This window comes from Carcharodon carcharias, chromosome 12 (genome assembly GCF_017639515.1).
Source record: "Carcharodon carcharias isolate sCarCar2 chromosome 12, sCarCar2.pri, whole genome shotgun sequence".
Taxonomy (NCBI): domain Eukaryota; kingdom Metazoa; phylum Chordata; class Chondrichthyes; order Lamniformes; family Lamnidae; genus Carcharodon; species Carcharodon carcharias.
Genome location: NC_054478.1, coordinates 109854341 through 109874632, shown reverse-complemented (window position 1 = coordinate 109874632; position 20292 = coordinate 109854341). Strand labels below are relative to the sequence as shown.

Genomic DNA, 20292 nt, shown 5'->3' with positions numbered 1-20292 from the left:
TGGGATCTTGGGCTTCATAAAGAGAGGCATTGAGTAGAAAAAGAGAGAAGTACGCCTCACCTGCATAAAGCCCAGGTTAGGCTGCAACTGGAGTTTTGCAACCAGGTCTGGTCACCTCATTTTACGAAGGTTGTAAGGGTCCTTGAGAGGATACAAAGGAGATTTGTCAGAATAGTTCCAGGGAAAACAGATTTTAGCTACAGCGTTAGGTTGGAGAAGCAGGAGTTGTGCTCCTTGGAGCAAAGGAGATTGAGGGGAGATTTGTTAGAGGTGTACAAGATTCTGACAGGTTTAGATAAGATGGTCAAAGAAAAGCTGTTCCCATTAGCTATTTGTACAAGCCCTAGGGGAAATAAGGTTTTGGGCAAGAGATGCAGGGGGATGTGAGGAAAACCTTTTTACACAGCCAGGCCCAATGACCTGGAACTCACTGCTGTCAACAAGACTGATGGAAAACGAGGTGATGAATGATTCCACAAGATAATTGGTTAGACACTTGAGGAAGATAAAGTTGCAGGAGTATGGGGATAGAGTGGAGTAATGGACTGAGTGGATTGTTCTATGGAGAGCTGAGATGGACTCGATTGGCTGTTTGTGTTGTTATGACTCTAGTATTTTAGGTGCTTTGTTTTTATTCGTTCATGGGATGAGAGCATCGCTGGCTAGGCCAGCATTTATTGCCCATCCTAATTGCCCTTGCTGTAATTGCTAAAAGTGGGTTCGCTATCAAATTAGCATATCATGATACTATACAATCTGATATACCACATACAGTTAAAGTATAAGTTTAATATATATACGTGATATGGAGATCTTTTTTATGGGATGCATTTCTTATGAATTATGAAGGAACAGGGAACATCGTGAACTGCCTGGAATTTGAGATATATAATGCTTCAGTGAGGGGAAATGGGTAAGTGGAGTAAACTGCAAATGATCACACAAAGAGTAGTGTTGAAGCTGCTAAATAATGTTTACCGTGCCTGCTTTATTGATCAAAGAAAGAAACGCTGGATTTATTTTATATATCAGTAAGAAATATTTAAAATTTATGCTGCTTTGTTTCTAGGATAAATTGTGTGTGGTTGACACAAACTTCCAAACACCGCCTAAACAGTTTGCCTGGTAAGTAGTAGATGTGGCTCATTGATCAAATGAATTTGAGTTTCACGCATATGTATTCTATCAACATGACACAGCAGTGGCAAATTGAGAACTTCTAAATTTGAGTTAGATCATATAGGAAGAGTATGAGAGCAGCCTGAACTGCTCCATCCCTTCCTGTAGAGAAATGGCTAACATCTGCTCAGCACCCCCTGCCTAATGACACATCTGTACTGAGATACTCTCCTTTGACAAATTGAGTGAAAACTTATCTTCTACCTGTCTGTAATAGTGTGTTGGAATAGATGTTCCACATCTCCAGACTCCTTCCAAATTCTAGTTATGTACTCTCCCATCTCCTTGAAAATAGAGCCTCAATTTAATGTTGTTTCCAAAGGACTGCACTCTGAAAATTTTGCACTCTTCCTGTACTACACCAGACTGTCAGCCTATTTTGAGGTAGGTATAGGGCTTGGATAGAAAATTTCCTATCACTGACCTAGCTCCTCCTCAGTATAGTGGTTCGTATTCCACCTGTCATGTGGAGGCCAGGGTTCAACTTCCCAATAGGGAAAGGTTACGATCTAAAGTCTAAAAGGTCACCAGTCAAATAAGAGTTATTTTGAAGGGGCTTGATGGTGAATACTGAGAGGATGTTTCCCCTAGGACGAGGGGCACAGTTTGAAAATAAGAGATCTCCCATTTAAGATGGAGATGAGGAGGAATTTCTTCTCTTAGATCACTAACCTTTGCCCTCTTCCCCAGAGAGCAGTGGAGGAAGGGTCACTTAATATATTCAAGGCTGAGTGAGACAGATTTTTGATCTACAGGGGAGTTGGGGATTATGGGGGCTTATGGCCACAAGTAGATCAGCCATAACCTTAAGTGGTAGAGCAGGCTCGAGGGGCTGAATGGCCTACTCTTGCTCCTATTTCTTGTATTTTTATGTTCAGAAGGCCAGAAGGCGAGAATTCCAGGGGGAAAGTCAGCCTTTTCTGCCCTTGTGTAACTCGTAGAATTTGGTTTGTGGATATAAGTGGAAGATGCCCTGGAACTGTGCTTAGCGACACTTCTGAGTTGGGAAACCGTTGTTGAATGGCTGGGGTAAGAAACGATGAAAGCACTATTTTAAAAATAGTAAAGTTCTAATTGTTTAATAAGAGGAGATGGTGTATGTGTATTTATATATTTAACTGAAATAATTTACTTGGAGTAAAAATAAGTACAGATCCCAAGTTTGAATTTTGTTAACATGTTTTTGAAGGAAATTCCTTATTTATCCATTGGGTGGTTTTCAGAAATATACATGCTAGTCAAAAAACATTGCTAAATCTTCTCTCTAACTAATTTTGAGCCTAATATTCAGTGTGCATTTAAATCCATTTCAAAGACATTTTGGCTCATTTCTGACATAACAATTTACAGAAAAAAATTAGGAGAATAAACAAGACTGAAAAAACTCTTCATTTGACAGCATCAAAGTTTGAAAAACAGCATACATTTTTTAGTTGCAAAATAACTGTTTAAATCCTGGATCCTAATTGTACTTGTATACTGGCCATTAATATATTTTCTCATATAGTGTAATGTGCAGTGTTTTGCAATACATTCTCATCGGCAAAACAATGGCTGCCTACAGTAAACCAGTGATTATTAATCAATTCTGCAAGCCTCTCATTTAACAATGTTTGCTTATGTGAAAGAACAGTAGAAGAATGTTAGTTTTGGTAACTTTTTTCTTTCCATTTTCAGGTGTAATAGACCTAAAAGTAACAATCCATCTGTAGTTGGTATTTGGGACAACCTACTTTTGATAGCAGGGAATTCAAAGGAGACCATTAAGTATCCTTATGCTGTGACTGCCATTGATTCCTGTACTCACTGAATGCCTCTCCTGCTGTCAGAACATGGGGGCATACAGGACCAAAAAGACCATCAGGTTAATACCAGAGTCCAAAAAATATACAGGGAATAGTTATCCCACTGTCTCTTGAATTTATCAGCACTCAATCTCCCAGAAGTTGCATGTGCTTTCAAAACCAGAGTTTTGCTAGTTCTCAGCTTTGAGAGTGAAACATTTTTAGGATTTGTGGGAGGGAAGGAGATGGAGAGAAGCAAGCAAAAATTGGCAAGGATGTTTTTGCTTGTGGAGCAATATTGATTCAGATCATGGAGAAATCCATGCTGAAATCCTGCTACCCTGCTCCATGCTAAAAATGTAAGACTATACTGTTGCGCTAGGACAAAAAGAAATTAGCAAACAAGATACACATAGCTGTCATTGCAGAACATTTACGGTATTTTCTTATCTTGAGCTTGAAAGTGAGATAAATACAAAATCATGAGCTTGAAAAAGATAAAGTTAGATCAAAAAATGTTCTATGGGTTATCCTAAGTATCCATTGTTGAGTATATTCAAGGATGAGATGAACAGATTTGTGGTCTCTTGATTTTATGTTTTTGGTTATCAGATTTGCTTAGTCTGGCGAACGCTAGCTGCGTCCTTGATATTAACACACCAGTTGGTGCTTGAAACAATATAGGCAGAGAGACCAATTAACTGAACAAACACTGGTGGTTTATTGGAACTAAGAACAGAGCACTAACACCGTGTGTGCTTCTTCAATCACCTCCAGCTCTAGACTTACAATTACCCAAGAAGCCTGCGCTGTGTAGCGATTGGTCAGTGCAGTCACATGGTCAACTAACTACATTCTCTTAAAGGTACGTAGCATTCCACTTTACCACATCCCTCCCCCTTTACTTGAAAGTGCAATTGACAAGCATCACAACATCCCAATTATTTACATGAATAACTATTTACAAGTCAAGTCTCTCGGGAGGCTTCCTTGGATGTGTTAAGCGTCGTACCTCAACGGCCTCAGCTGGTTTTTCCGAGACCCCCTTCTCAGGGCAACTGTCCGCCAGGCCCTGCAGTAGAAGTGGGCATGTTAGTATCTTTGACTCTCTCGGGTCCAACAGGCCCCACCGGTACTTCCAAATCATGTGACATTTCTTCCACGTGCAGTGCAGTCTCAAACGTAAATGATGACGGCATTCCTTCTTGTGAGACTCTCTCTCTTTTCCGGAGATGATCTACATGTCATCTAATTATTCGGCTGTTTACCGACACATTATAGGAGAGAGGCCCTGTCACAGCACTCACTTTGCCTAATAGCCAGTTGGACCCATCTCCAAAGTTCTTCGAGAGAACTGTGCCTCTCACCATTAAATTTCTTTCATGATTTTGGCCATCTTGTCTAGTCATCTGGGCCCTCTTGTCTTCTCTCCACTCTCCCCCCTAAATTTGGCCTGATAAGAGTTAGATGGGTGCGAAAATGTCTCTTCATTAGTAATTCAGTGGGGGCAATACTGATGGTCGTGTGTGGTGTCGTCTGGTATGCGAGCAGGAACCGTGACAACCCAGTGCTGATGGAATCCCCGTCCAGCTTTTTCATTCCGGGCTTAAAAATTTGGACCACCCGCTCAGCCAAAGCATTAGAAGTGGGGTGGTAAGGCGAGGTTTTGATATGAGTTATTCCATTGAGGCTGTTAAGTGCAGTCCCGTTGCCTGACACGAGCACCTCTGGTAACCCGTGCACTGCAAAACTCTGTCGCAAATGATCTATGGTGGCAGCAAATCTGGGTAGACATCCATCCACTTGGAGTGGGAATCTATTAGTAAAAGGAACATTGTGCCCAAGAAGTGCCCCACGTAGTCCCCCACATAGTCGACGTGGAGGCGCACCCATGGCTGCCCCAGCCATTCCCAGGGGTGCAATGGAGCTAAGGGGGGTAGTTTTTGAACCTGCTGGCATTGAAGACAACTTTTGACTAGGGTTTTGATGTCCGCGTCCATTTCTGGCCACCAGAAGTAACCGCACGCGAGCATCTTCATTCTACTAATGCCAGGGTGAGTGTTATGTAATCGGCCAGTAATGGCCTTCGCCTTCTTGAGTGCACAATAACCCTGGCCCCCCAGAACAATATACTGCCCTGGCAGGTGAACTCATCTCTGCGATTGAAATAGGGCTTCATGTCATCAGATTGTGGCTCGCCTGACCATCCATTCAAGATCTGCTTCCGGACGTGAGATAAAAGTGGATCTCGGCTTGTCTACCCACAGATTTGTTTGGCTTGGACAAGAGGGGAATCCAGAAAATTTAGTACTAAGACAAGTCCTGGGGAATTGGAACCTTCATGTTATCTGGCAGGGAGAGGTGGCTCAGCGCATCAGCTTGTTCGATCCGGGTTCCTACTTGGTGAATAAAAGTGTATTCGTAAGCGGCCAATATCAGTGCCCACCTCTGGATGCGAGCAGATGCGATGGGGGGTGTTACTGTCTTATTCTCTCCAAATAATCTAAGCAGAGGCTTGTGGTCGGATATAATGTGAAAATGGTGACTGTGGAGGTAATGATGGAATTTCTGAACACCAAACACAGTCCTTCTCAATTTGAGAATATTGTCACTGCAGCACTGAGCGTGCGAGATGTATAACCAGTTCGAAGCCATCCGATGTGCAAGTACAGCCCCAGTCCATAAGGGGACATGTCGCAAGTTAAAATCAATTCTTTCTTTGGGTCAAAGTTGACCAGTAGGGCCTTAATGATTGCTTTACCTTCAGAAATGCATCCTGATGTAGAGCTTGCCAAATCCATTTGGGATTTTTCTTAAGCAATGTGTATAACGGAGCCAGTAGAGTTGATAGATTTGGGAGAAATTGCCCACAGTAGTTTATCATGCCTAAGAAGGTCTTTAGTTCTGTAGTGTTTCTCAGTGCAGGTACCTCATGAATAGCCTTGACATTTTCTTCCACGGGGTGCAGGCCCTGCACGTCAATCTTATGACGCAAGTAAACTACCTCTTTGGCTTGGAAAAGACATTTTTCTCGCTTCAAGTGCACCCCTATTTGTGAGAAGCGTTTCAGCACCTCCTTCAAATTAGCTAAGCGTTCTTCATCGACTAAGACATCATCCAGATAAACAACGACTTGGGGCAGTCCCTATAGCAGATTTTCCATGGTACGCTGGAAAATGGCACACGCTGATAAGACCCCAAAGGGTAGTCAAGTATATTGATACAATCCTCGATGTGCATTGATGGTCACGAATTCCCTAGAGCCGCCTTCCAACTCTACCTGCTGGTAGGCGTGGCTCATGTTGAGTTTTGAATATGTGATGCCCCCTGCCAATTTCTAATATAATTTGTCAATCTTCAGTATCGGGTGTCTATCAAGTTTGTCCACTCTGCTTACAGTTAACTTATAGTCACTGCATAAACAAACACTTTGATCTGGCTTCAGTATGGGTACTATGGGTGCCGCCCATTTGGAAATTTGCACCAGCTGTAAGATACCCAACTTTTCCAGCCTGTGTACCTTGGTCTCGACCTTGTCCCATAGAGCATAAAGGATTGATCTGGCTCTGATAAATCTGGGGGTTGCATTAGGGTCTATGTGGATTTTGGCTTGTAGCCCATGAATCCTTCCTAGCTCATCACTGAAAATGGAAGTGTACTTTTGTAACAATTCTGTAAGTCTCTCATTCTGATTTGAAAAATCTCGGCCCGTTGCAATTTAATCTTTTTGCCTCAGTTGCCACCAATTAAACTGGGGCCTGCCCCAGCTACTACTATAAGGGGTAAATTTGCAGACTGATCCGCATACTGCACCAGGACTTGACATATCCCTTTCACTCATATTTCTTCACCCATATATGTTTTTAATTTAGTGCCCGATTCTTCCAAACTTAATGGATGGACTCCTTTGTTCGAGTGTCTCCTATGACAGACATTGATGCCCCAGTACCGACCTGCATCTTGATGGGTTGTTCATTGACTCTAATGACTACCTGAATTGGCTCAGTTCTGCCCACTTTCAGGTTGTATAATGAATAGATGTCAGATTTTGCTTCCTCTGGTTCTTCAACGAGGCAGATTTCGTGATTTCTACTTTTGTTTTTAAAAGTGTTGTCCCAGCCTATCTTGACACTACGGCATTATATGACCATTGCGGTGGCAGAAAAAGCATTTGATATTTCTGAATTGCCAATTGCCTGCAGGCTGCCTGGATGCATTTCTCTCATTAATGTTGTGGGTTTTCACTGTAGTACTGTTGTTCTTCAATGGTCTCTACATTGTTCCCTGCCTTTCTGCGGAGTCCAACATTTTTGCACCTTTTGTTACCGGTTCTTCCTGCCCTACAAGATGGACGGAGCCATTTTGTGTATCTTTTATTGCCTCTGAGTCTCTAACAGCGCTCTCCATGGCTGTTGCCAATTCTAATGCTTTACTGAAGTCTAGATTAGTTTCAGAAAGCAATTGCCTTTGAGCAGCATCGTGCCCCGATTCTGCATATTAATCGGTATCTCATGTCATTATTTGAAGTTCCGAACTCTCAATATTCCATTAATTACTTTAAAGCAGCTACATAGCCAGTGATTGTCTTTCCTGGAAGCCTATTTCTCGAAATGAATTTAATACGTTGCATAGTGACTGAGGGCTTTGGCTTCAGGTGGTTTTATACAATGTTTACTAACTCGTCGAAGGTCTTCATATTGGGTGTGTTAGGTGATATGAGGCTGCAGATTAGCCCATACGTTTTGCTCCCGCATGAGGACAAAAGAATTGCCCTCTTTTTGTCCTCCCCATGATGTCATTAGAGGTAAAGAAGAGCGTTAGGCGTTTGAAGTAATGAGACCAGTCATCGGAAATGGGATCAAATGGTTCAAGATGCCCAAACTGCAGTATACTCAATGACTAAGGAGACTGTGCTTTCAAACAGCTTTCAAGGTAGTGGCGAAGCAATGTAGCTGGCTTACTGCGGCTTTCTTTGACTGCCAACAGTTGATCCAGTTTACCCTCGTCGCCAATTTTATGTTTTTGGTTATCAGGTTTGCTTTGTCCGGCGAATGCTAGCTGTGCCCTTGATATTAACGCACTAGTTGGTGCTTGAAACAATGTAGACAGAGAGACTGATTAACTGAACAAACACTGGTGGTTTATTGGAACTAAGAACAGAGCACTAACATCCTATGTGCTTCTTTAATCACCTCCAGCTCTAGACTTAGTTACCCAAGAATCCCGTGCTGTGTAGTGATTGGTTAATATAGTCACGTGGTCGGCTAATACATTCTCTTAAAGGTACACAGCACTCCACTTTACTACACTTGAGGAATCAAGGGGCACGGGGAGCAGGTGAGAAACCTGATTTTATGCAGAAGGGTTGAAATCCTTGAAAGTTGATAAATCACCAGGGCCAGATGGATTGTTTCCGACGCTGCTGAAGGAAGTCAGGGAGGAGATAGCAGATGCTTTGAAGATGATTTTCCAATCTTCACTAGATATAAGGGAGGTACCGGAGGATAGGAGAAATGCAAACATAGTTCCATTGTTTAAAAAGGGATCAAAGGGAATGCCAAACAATTATAGGCCAGTTAGTCTTACATCAGTGGTGAGCAAATTAGTAGAATCAATCCTGAGAGATAGGATTAACTGTCATGTGGAAAGGCATGGACTAGTCAGGGATGGTCAGCATGGATTTGTTAAAGGAAGGTCTTGCCTCACAAATTTGATTGAATTCTTTGAGGAAGTGGCAAGAAGGGTTGATGAAGGTAGTGCAGTGGATGTTGTGTACATGGATTTTAGCAAGGCATTTGACAAGGTCTCACATGGCAAATTGGTCAGGAAAGTAAAAGCCCATGGGATTCAGGGTAATGTGGCAAACTGGATAAAAGGTTGGCTTTGTAACAGGAAACAAAGGGAAATGGTTGATGGATGCCCTTGTGAATGGAAAGTTGTCTCAAATGGTGTTCCACAGGGCTCGGTGTTGGGACCCTTGCTGTTTGTGTTATATATTAACGATTTGGACGTGAACGTGGGGTGCATGATTGGGAAATTTGCAGATGACACAAAGATTGGCTGAGTAGTGGATAGTATAGAGGGCAGCCATAATCTCCAAAACGAAATAGATGGGTTGGTGGTGTGGGCGGTAAAGTGGCAGATGTATTTTAACATAGAGAAATGTGAGGTCATACGTTTAGGGAGGTCAAACAGTTACAGGGATTACAAAATAAATAGGAATATACTAAGAGGGGTAGGTGAAGGGAGAGATCTTGGCGTACAAATACACAGGTCCCTGAAGGCAGCAGTTCAAGTAGACAAGGTTGTAAAGAAGGCATATAGAATGCTGTCTTTCACTGGCAGAGGTATGGAATATAAAAGTAAGGATATAATGTTGGAATTGTATAGAACACTGGTGAGGCCACAACTAGAGTATTGTGTGCAGTTCTGGTCACCACATTACAAGAAGGACATAATAGCTCTGCAGAGGAGGTTCACAAGAGGGTTAGAAAAGTGTAGCTACGAGGAGAGATTGGATAGGATGGGGTTGTTTTCTTTAGAACAAAGAAGGCTGAGAGATGACTTGAATGAGGTATACAAAATCATGAGGGGAATAGATAGAGTGGACAGGATCAATTGTTTCCCTTGGTGGAGAATTCTAGAACCAGGGGACATAGATTCAAGATAAGTGGCAGAAGGTGTAGGGGGGACATGAGGAAGAACTTTTTTATGCAGAGGGTAGTGGGTGTCTGGAATTCACTGCCCAAGTTGGTGGTAGAGGCAGAAACTCTAAACTCTTTTAAAAAGTACCTGGATCTTCACCTTAAGTGCTGTAAGCTGCAGGGCTATGGACCAGGTGCAGGAAGGTGGGATTAGAAATGGCACCTGGGTGTCCTCGGGCTGGCATGGACAAGATGGGCTGAATGGCCTCCTTCTGTGCTGTAACTTTCCTATGGTTCTAAGATCAGCCATGCTCATATTGAATGGTGGAGCAGACTTCAGGGACTGTATGGCATACTCCTCCTATTTCTTATGTTCTTATTTTTTCCTTAATAAGTAAGAAACCTGCATTGGCTCTACTTTGCTGTGAAGTAAGTGGCTTACTGAAAAGTAGGAAATTGCATGTCGTCATTTAGTTATGCTTTTGTATTCATTATACAATCCATAAATGATGTGAACATTTAAATCCTTAACTGATGTTCAGATTTTATCAAGATGAAGATGTTCACTTAGTCCCTGAGGTTGATGGTGTTCGCATCATTGGTTCTTCCAGCCATGAATTTCTACATGAGGTCCCAAGTAAGTGCTGTGCTTATTCAACAAAGAGTGGTGTTATTAAATATTTGTAGTTTAATTTTACAGCATACTACGTGTAAACCTGGAGCTTTCAAATAAAAACAAAGTACTAAGTCACTTGAACTTTAATATTGCTGAAAAAAGAAACCTGCTGTCAAAGCTTTTCGTCTTGCACTCATCAGCGCAGATACGCAAGAATATCAGATCTTGCCAGAAGAATACCAAAAACAAAATATCAGAAAAATGCAACATCGAGAAAGCAATAAGAGAAAAGATAGGTTAAAATGTTGAGTGATATAGGTACTGTGTTGATATACTGTTCCATTTTAATCTCTTTTAAATTCTGCCAGACTTATGTGTATTTCCAGCATTATTCTGTTATTTTGAAGCACAACTGTTAACACTTTGAACTTCTAAATTATTCTTGGTGGTACTACATGCATGTATCAGTTTCCTTTGTAAGTGGTGTTAGGAAGTGCCAGGCAAGACTCTTATAACATCTCTTTCCCCTTATGGGAATTACTTCTAGTCTATGCTCAGCATTTCATTGTGCTTCTCACCCATGTCGTAGTTGCATCCAGCCTCAATTATTCTAGCAAACTCCTGGCTCCCACTTCTACCCTCCCTAAACTTGAGGTCTTCCAAAGCTCTGCTGCCCATGCCTTAATTCACAGCAAGTCCCGTTCCTAGAATTGCCAACCCCTGACCCCCCACCCCCACCCTGCCAGGAAACGGCCTCAATCTCCTGGTGGCCAAACAAAGCATTCCAGGAGCATGTCAGCTCCTGGCAACAGCGGCCATGACTGGCCACCAGCCAATCACAGCCCATGCTCAGGTACCACCTGACCCTCCAGATGGCCAAGACCGATTGCTAGCCAATCACAGTCTGGACTCAGGTGTTACCAGACATTCCCTATGTCAGGGACAGGCCTTCAGCCAGTCACAACCTGCGTTCAAGTACCTCTTGACCTTCCCACGGAAAAGCCCGACTTGGTGTTGGTAGAGACCACTTGATGGAAATATCCAAATGGCCTATTGACCAATTGATTAGTGCTCCAATCAATTGAGGTGATGCTCACTCAGGATTCAGAGCTATAGGAATGGGCACTGATTTTTGAGCCAGGGTTAGGCTTGGTTGACACTGGCTGGATGCTTGCATAATGATTAATTATTGCTGAAAAAAGAGACTTTTTGCCAAAGCTGATTTAAATTTCAAACAATACTTGGCAGTTAACTGTCAGTCACCATCAGCTGGTACATTCTCCATGGCAATGCCTCTACCAATCAGAGTGCACTTGCCAACCAATCAGCATTCTCCTCTTATACAGTATAAATATGTTGTTTCCCCTGACATTGATATTTTCTTGCGATATGTCTTTGATTGCAAGACGAAAAGCTTTGACACAAACAAGTCTCTTTTTCTCAGCAATACTCAAGTTCTGTACTACCAAATGACTAAGTGATTAGTTAGTGTTATTAATGTTATCAATTAGTGTCAAATTGAATTGGTGATAACCAGGCAGATTGTGGTGCCCTGCAGATTTCCATCCCTCAAGAGCAACTGGCAGGGGAAGGAATTGTTCAGACTCAGTAGTGGAATTTAGTGGAGACAGGTTCATTCTCTCTGTGTCACAATGAGTCAGTGTTCACAGTTGATGGAAACAGCTGACAGGTCTCAAGTCCAGGTGACCAGCTTGACGGAAAAGCTCAATAGAGCAAAGTCCTACCTTTGTAGCTGCCAATCTCACATTTGAACTATATAAAATATACAGCACAGAAAGAAAGCATTTGGCTCAACTAGTCGATGCTGATTATATTCCCTCTCTAACTTACCTCAACTTTACCCTTAGCACATTTTGTTCTATGCCCTTTTCTCTAGCTTCACTTGCTAGTACCACACCCATCAGCTTCCAGAGACATCACTTCCACCGGCATCTCCTGGAATATGCCTAACCAGAGTTGGCAACTCTACCCATTTTACTATCACCCCTGAGCTTGCTCTCCTATGTTGGCTCCTGCTCAAACATTGTCTTGATTTTAAAGTTCGTATTCTTGTTTTCAAATCCCTCCATGGCTTTGCCCCATCAATCTCTCTAATCCCCTTTCAACCCACAGCCCTCCAAGATATCCATGTTGTTCCAAGTCCAGCCTATTGTGTATTCCCAATCATAATTGCTCCATCACTGATGGCTGTGCCTCGAGTTGTCTAGGCCCCAATCTTTTGAATTCCCTCCCTATACCTCTCCACCTCACTTTTTCCTTTAAGACACTTCTTAAAACCTACCTCTTTTACCAAACTTTTGGCCATTTGATCTAATATCTCCTTTGTGGTTTCAAAAATCATGTAAATCATATAATTTGAAACATTTCAGAGCAGCATTTTCTACCTTGCACAATGATCCCAAAATTGGGTACCTATCTTAGTTAGGATGGCTGTCTTATCTTTAAATATGGTTTTGTGACAGTGAAGTATATGATTCTGCTAGCTTCTTGTGTCATTGTTTTTTTTTTTGGCTTTGCTGCTTTCAGCTGCTTGTCAAGATATTTTCAAAATTGCCTCAATGGCACCTGGTGCACTTCTGCTGGAAGCTCATAAAGAATATGAGGTATGTTTTGCTGCTACCTTTCCTGTAATTTTGTTATTGCTCCTTAATCACAACTATTCTATTTTGACAGATGAAAATTAAAAAGAGCCAATAAATATTTGCTGTATGTATGTTTTATTCTCCACCTTCTCTAAGCTTTAGTTCATCCAGAACTCTCCTGCCCATATCCTATCCTACATAAGCCCCACTCATCCATCAACCTGTTCTTGATGACTAACGTTGCCGCCACGGCACCTCAAATTTTAAATTTTCACTTTGATTTAAAAACTTCATGGCTCACCCCTCCCTATCTCTGTAATTCAACCCACCCCTACCACCACTTGTCTTCAGCTGCCTAGGCCCTGATCTCAGTAATAACCTCAACCTGTGTGTTGAGCAAGATTATCAACTCTCGTTATTGCCTGTGAGTAGGCCAGAATTGGACATTGAGACAGTAAGTAAGAGCAGGAGTTGGTCATTCGACCCTTCAAGCCTTCTCCACCGTTGAATGTGATCATAGCTGATCCTCAAGGCCATGCTCTCGCGTTCTCCCCCTACCACTTCATGCCTTTAAAGCCCAGAAATCTCTATTTGCTTCTTAAATATATTCAGTGACTTGGTCTCCACAGCCTTCTGTGGTAGAGAATTCCATTGGTTCACCACCCTCTGACTGAAGGAGTTTCTCTTCATCTCAGTCCTAACTGATCTACCCTGTATCCTGAGACTGTGATCCCTTGTTCTAGATCCCCCAGCCAGAGGAAATATTACCCCTGCATCCAGTTTGTCCATCCCTGTCAGAATTTTATACGTTTCAGTGAGATCCCCTCTCATTCTTCTAAACTCCAGTGAATTGATGCAGTCATCCTAAACTGAGGTCAGTACTCGCTTTTCTAAACCACTCTCTGGGCTAGAGAGTTTCCACAGAATTATGAAATTTACAGGACAGGAGGATGGCCTACCTGTGTCAGTGGTGGTGCTATCTCTATTTCCCCAGATCCTGTATCCATCCTGTTCAGAGTGCAAGCTCAGAAGGTAGTTTAGAAATCTTGGTGCTGACCTGACTTGGGAACAATATACCCTGTGAGAAGTGTTCCAAACACTGAGCCCACAGTCCTTTGTATGATCTCTCTATTTTGGTCTCTGCCAGATGGTTTTACGGGTGAAGCGCAAGTAAAGATCAGCTGTGACTGAGGCTCCAAGTTGAGAATTGTCCCAGAATGTGAATCCATTGAGATAGTGAGAGATCAGGTCTATCAAAAGTGCATAGCATTAACAGGGTTTGATTAATCTTTGAAGGAAAAAAGCATTATATTTTTATCTACATCTTGTTGAACTTAACATGTAAAATAATTTTGGAGAGCATGCAACTTTAGTATGTCTGTTAGATTAAGTGCAATCTTAATTTGTGTTCATAGAAAGAGAGCCAGAAGGCAGATGAGTATTTACGAGAGATAAAGGAGCAAAACCTCTTGTTTGAGGCCGTACAGCAGTGCATTGAGGCAGCAGGCAATGAGTATGAACCTGAGATGCAGAAGACTCTGCTGAGGGTAAGAGCCCATATCTTGTAGATGGGGTACAGCACTAAGTAAAAGCAAGAGGGCATCCTTGTCCTTTGTACAATGTTATTCTGGTTTAACACTCAGGGCACGTCTAATAAATTTGCATCACTGTCATGTGTTTTGTATCAAAGCTTATGATTTATATTCTCCATGTACGGCTATTCTGTAATAAATTTTGAAGCAAGATTTTTGAATGAATGGTTACAGCATGGGAGGCTGCTATTCAGTAAGAGGTGTCCATGCCAGCCCTCTGTAAGAGCAGCTCAGCTAGTCCCATTTGCCCCAGTACTTTCCCCATAGCCTTGTAAACCCTTTCTGTTCAGGTAGCTATCCAGTTCCCTTTTTAAAGCCATGATTGACTCTGCCTTCATCACACTTGGACATGAATTCCAAATTCTAACCACTCGCTGCATGTAGAAGTATTTTCTCATGTTGCCTTTGGTATTTTTGCAGTTCATCTTAAATTGGAATCGCCTGCTTCTCAACCTTGTTCCAGTGGGAACAGTTTCTTCCTACCAACTCTGGCCAGATCCTTCATGAATTTGGACACCTCTATCAAATCTCCTTTCAACCTTTTGCCCTTTAAGGAGAACAACCCCAGCTTCTCCAATCTATTCATGTAGCTGAAGTCTCTCATTCCCGCAACATTCTTGTAAATCTTTTCCATACCCTTCCCAATGCCTTCACATTCTTCCTAAAGTGTGATGCCCAGAATTGGACATAATGCTCTAGTTTAAACAAAACCAGTGTTTTATAAAGATTCATCAAAACTTACTTGCTTTTGTACTCTTTGCCTCTATTTATAAAGCCCAAGATCCCGTATGTCTATTAACCACTTTCTCCACCTGCTCTGCCACCTTCAAAGATTTTTACACATATACCAACAGGTCTTTCTGCCCTTGAGCCCACATAAGAGCATAAGAAATAGGTGCAGAAGCAGGCTATTTGGCCCCTCAAACCTGCTCTACCATTCAATAAGATCATGGTTGATCTGATTGTGGTCTTAACTCCACTTTCCTGTCTGTCCCCATAAGTTGACTCTCATATCAGTCAAAAACCTATCTAACTCAGCCCTGAATATATTCAGTGAACCAACCTCCACTGTTCACTGGGAGAGAGAATTCCAAACACTAACAACCCTCGTTGAGAGAAGAAATTCCTCATCTCTTAAATGTGAGACCCCTTATTTTGAAACTATGCGCCCTGCTTCTAGACTCCCCCATGAGGGGAAACAACATCTGAGCAACTGCCCTGTCAAGCCTCCTCAGAATCTTGTATGTTTCATTAAAATCACCTATTATTCTTTTAAACATCAATGAATATAGGCCCAACCCAAAAAGTAATCATCATAAGATAACTCCTTCATCCCAGTCAGCCTAGCAAATCTTCTCTGAACTGCCTCCGATGCAAGCATGTCCCTCCTTAAGCAAGGTAAGCAAAACTTCACACAATACTCTAGGTGTGGTCTGACCAATGCCCTGTACAGTTGTAGCAAGGCTTCCCAATTTTTACACTCCATTCCTCTTGCAATAAAGGCCAACATTCTATTTGCCTTCTTAATTACTTTGTGAGAATGGATGTGATTTTAAAAATATTTTTGGTGTATATTGTGTTATTCTGTGAAGAAGGCTGTGTATGTAAATGATTTAATCAAGCTGAGGAAGGTTACTAGAAGACAGTTTGCCTGGAGGGTTTAAAACATATCAGGATTGAGTTGTTAGGTTTGCGCATTTGTAATAAGATATTATGAAGGGTTGAGGTACGAGTGAGTAGGTTGGATCTAACATTTGCATTTTTAGATAAGGTGAGAGTTTGCTCAATTATCAAAGAGAAGTCAGGTGTGACAATAACCATGTTTGTTTCTTACAGGAGTTCTATGGTTAAATTGAAGAGGGTATATTATATTTTATTGACCGGAAAGCGGAGACAAAATAGAATAATGAAAGATTTTATATTTAGAAGGATTTGTGTTTCAAAGAGGTGCAAGAGTGAAACATGAGTTGAAAGGAGGAAAAAGGTATTTTAAAGTTACTATGGAGACCTGGCAGTGGTTGGCTGGTAGCTGTAGCTGTTGACTTAACTGTGATCTGTTGGCTTAATCGTGGGCTATTGGCTGTGTGAGGAAGATCTTCTGGAAACAGCTCTAGGCTGGAAAAAGTTTAAATCAGCCACCCAGTCAAACCAGAAAGTTTTGGGCTGCAAAAAGCTATCTTGTTCTAAAATTTTGGATTTCCACAGCAAAGTGGAAGAGAGTTTGAGGTCATGTGGTATGCCTCTATTAAAACTACAATAATTTACCTTGGGTAATATTACTGGATTTTTATAGCTAAACATCTATAAAGGGAGTGTTGCTTTGAAGGTGTTTACTTGTGGGCCTGACTTTCTAAGACCAAGTAGAGAATGATTTGTAAAACTAATTTTAACTATGCAATTGTAATCTTGTGTGCTTAAGTTTGTTTATAAAACTTTTACTCTGAATTTTTAAAATCCCAGAACTGTTACTGGACATCTTACTGCTGAGATCAATACATTTTTTCTCATTTTCAGAATACAAAAAAAGGGTATGGCCCGTAAGCCATGTTTCCCTCTGGAATTTGGTTTGTGCAGTAATTAACATCTGCTAAGGTCATAACAACTTGCTGTACCTGCATGCTGCCTTTTTATAATTCATGTACAAGCTCCGGCATTGTGTCTTTCATTTTATATTGCTTCTCCTTGTTCTTCTACCAGAATGTATCACTTCACACTTCTCTGCACTAAATTTAATCTGCCAACTGCCTGTCCATTTCACCAACCTATCTGTGTCCTCTTTAAGTCTATCACCATCCTCCTCACAGGTTCAGAATACTTTCAAGTTTTGTGCCATCTTCAAATTTTGAAATTGTGCCCTGCACAACCAAGTGTGTGCCATTAATTTGTATCAAGAACAGCAGCAGTCGTCATACCAACCATAGGGAACCTGACTATATATCTTCCTTCTGTCTGACAAATAGTCTTTAACTACTACTGTTTCCTGTCACTCAGCCAACTTTGTGCACATGCTGCCACTGTCACTTTTATTCTGTGGGCTATAACTTTGCTGACAAGCCTCTTACGTGTGCTTTATCACATACCTTTTGGAAGTCCTATGTACACATCAACCACATTACCATCATCATCCCTCTGTTGTCTCGTCAAAAAACCTCGAGCAAGTTAGTTAAACACAATTTGCCTTTAATAAGTCCATACCAGCTTTACCACGTTTGTTCAAGTGATTTAACATTATCCTGGATTATTGTTTCTGAGAATTTTCTGACCACTGTGGTTAAACTGACTGACCTGTAGTTGTTAGGTTCATCCTTACACCCTTTTTTGAACATGGATGTAACATTTGCAATTCTCCAGTCCTCTGGCACCATCCCTGTATCTAAGGAGGATTGGAAGGTTAGGGCCACTATCTCTATAATTTCCACCCATACTTCCCTCATCCTCGGATGTGACTCATCCTCAGACGTGCCTCATCCAGTTTTGGTGACATATCAACTTTTAAGGATAGCTTTTCTATTACTTCCTCTTTATCAAATTTTAGCCCAAGGTTTTTGCCAGTAGTTTTGTAAGTGATTGAGGTGCGAACAAGTGACTGAATATGGGGAAAATTTCTGTTCTGGCTTATAAAGCTCACTGTGTTAAGTCTTAATGGACTATCCAAGAATACAACTGGAACGTTTCAGATAGTAGGCAAATGTGAACTTTTGGTTCTACAATAATATAGTTTACTGTATTCTTGAAGCAGTGCTTCTTTTGTTCTTAAAAGAATCTTCTGAATAAAGCTTGTAATATAATGTTGATTTTAATTTCTGATGTGCAGATCAATAACAGTATCAATTTATGTGCTATCAACAATATTGAGTTGGAGATTGTGGTTGAAAACGGGCAGAAAGCAAAACTGATGTTCCAAGACTTTAGGATTCCGCAAGGATTTTGGTGTTTTGTCAGGCTTTCAACCAACTTCCCCTTTTATTAACATGGTCTTTTATATACTAACGAAAACATTTTCAGCAGTGATTGCAGTGTTTATTTTCCTTAGGGCAGCAGACACTTTCTGAAGTTAGCTCAGGGGATCTCTGGTACATCTCAATATGCAAGTTAATAAGCCGTACAAACCAGGAAGGTTCCAGGCAACATATCTTCTAAATTTTTTTGGAGTGTGCAAGCAATTTGCTTAAGTGTGCAGCCACTTGAAATTGCACACGTGGTAATTTAAAGGGCTGACTTATGCATGGCTTGTATGGGAACTTTTGGGTTGCCGCAAAGCCACAGTTTAAGGGGAACTTTGATCCCAGGTTCCATACTTGTTTGATGTCTTATTGCTTTTAACATGAGTGACGACTAAGATGCTCCAATGGCTTCAGTATCCATGAGTACCTGCCTCTAATCACTATCCAGTGCAACTTGTTAGTAATGCAGATGTGAGGTGAAGACTTGAACAGCCACAGTAGTGATGCCCATCAGATCTGCCAATTTTCACCATCTGCGTTCACAGGTTAAGAATGATCATTTGGGCAAAGTATCATAAGGTGACTAATAGTTATGAATTGGTACCTCAACAAGGAATCAACACATTCAGGACAGAATAGGAGAATGTTGACAAGGATGAAACAAAATAGTGTATTAGAAATTTATTGCCCTGTTGTGGAAGGTAATGTGATCATGTTATCAAAATAGTGGCATCAATTCAGGATCATGCAAGATAGAGATGTTGTGGCAGAATGTTCCTCTACGTGCGCATTAGGTTTTTGAAACTTCAGAAGCAGCATTGTATTGTTGAGCTCATACTCAGTACCCTTCGAGAGAACAATAGTCGATAGCTCAGAGCATCAGGTTCTTATTATGGTTGCATTGAGTGATCAGCCACTAGCCAGAAATCTACCTTAAAATTAGAAATTTGCCATTATTCAATCATGTTTCCTTGTACATCACATCAAAAAACTTATATACAGCAGGAATAATTTTCTATGCATATCAAAATTAGCCCACTATATGATCTGTCACTAACTTAGCTAATATTTGCCTGTAGGTACTCTTAAGTGAGCTGTAGAATGTACAGGACTAAGAACATTTCAGCGCATCTAACCAGCCCCAGAGTTCAAAATGGAAAGTGCAGTTCACTACCTGTATCCCTGAATCAGTTTTTCTCTATAGAGCTATTGACACTGGACTAGTAATCCAGAAACCCAGGGTAATGTTCTGGGAACCCGGGTTCAAATCCCACCACAGCAGATGGTGGCATTTGAATTCAATAAAAAAAACCTGGAATTAATAGTCTAATGATGACCATGAAACCACTGTCGATTATTGTAAAAACCCATCTAGTTCACTAATGTCCTTTTAGGGAAGGAAATCTATCGTCCTTACCTGGTCTGGCTTACACGTGCCCCCTGATCCTTAAATGACTCTTAAATGCCCTTGAACTAAGGAGCAACTAGGGCTGGGTAATAAATGCTGGCCTGGCTGGCGACGCCCACATTCCATGAATGAATTTTTAAAAAATAGTGATTTCACATAGCAACGATTCAACAGGCTATAATTACTTACTGTTCCTTTAATATTGGTATACCTGATTGAAGCTTTAGCATTCCTCCTATTTTTGCTGTCCCATTACAACCCAAAAATGCAATGATTGTTTATTTTTATTAACAAAATTTAATGACGTGACTGGCATTGCAATATTTGTAACTGCCAGTGCATGGTATCTGGTTGTGCAATATTGTCAAACTTGCGTTACAACTGATGGTATTGTGGTAATTTGTGACCATTTTATATCGTAGATAGCTATCACTGCCTGTCACAATTATTCCTTAATCTAGAAAAGGGGAAGAATTAAATGTGTGAAATTCACATGTACAGTGTATACTGACATTGGTGATG

At 41.2% G+C, this 20292-nt stretch overlaps 1 protein-coding gene across 2 annotated transcripts in view; it reads left to right on the top strand.

The window, feature by feature from the left end:
* Positions 1 to 20292, top strand: part of vps16 (vacuolar protein sorting 16 homolog) — a 98589-nt gene that overhangs the window by 33205 nt on the left and 45092 nt on the right. For both annotated transcript variants that reach the window (XR_005944589.1, XM_041201020.1), the window contains exons 8-12: positions 1070 to 1125; positions 2857 to 2946; positions 10150 to 10244; positions 12771 to 12847; positions 14242 to 14373. Coding sequence is in view for 1 of the 2 variants with exons in the window: in XM_041201020.1 (XP_041056954.1) it covers positions 1070 to 1125; positions 2857 to 2946; positions 10150 to 10244; positions 12771 to 12847; positions 14242 to 14373 (450 nt within the window). In the remaining variant the exon portion in view is untranslated. The remainder of the gene's footprint in view (positions 1 to 1069; positions 1126 to 2856; positions 2947 to 10149; positions 10245 to 12770; positions 12848 to 14241; positions 14374 to 20292) is intronic.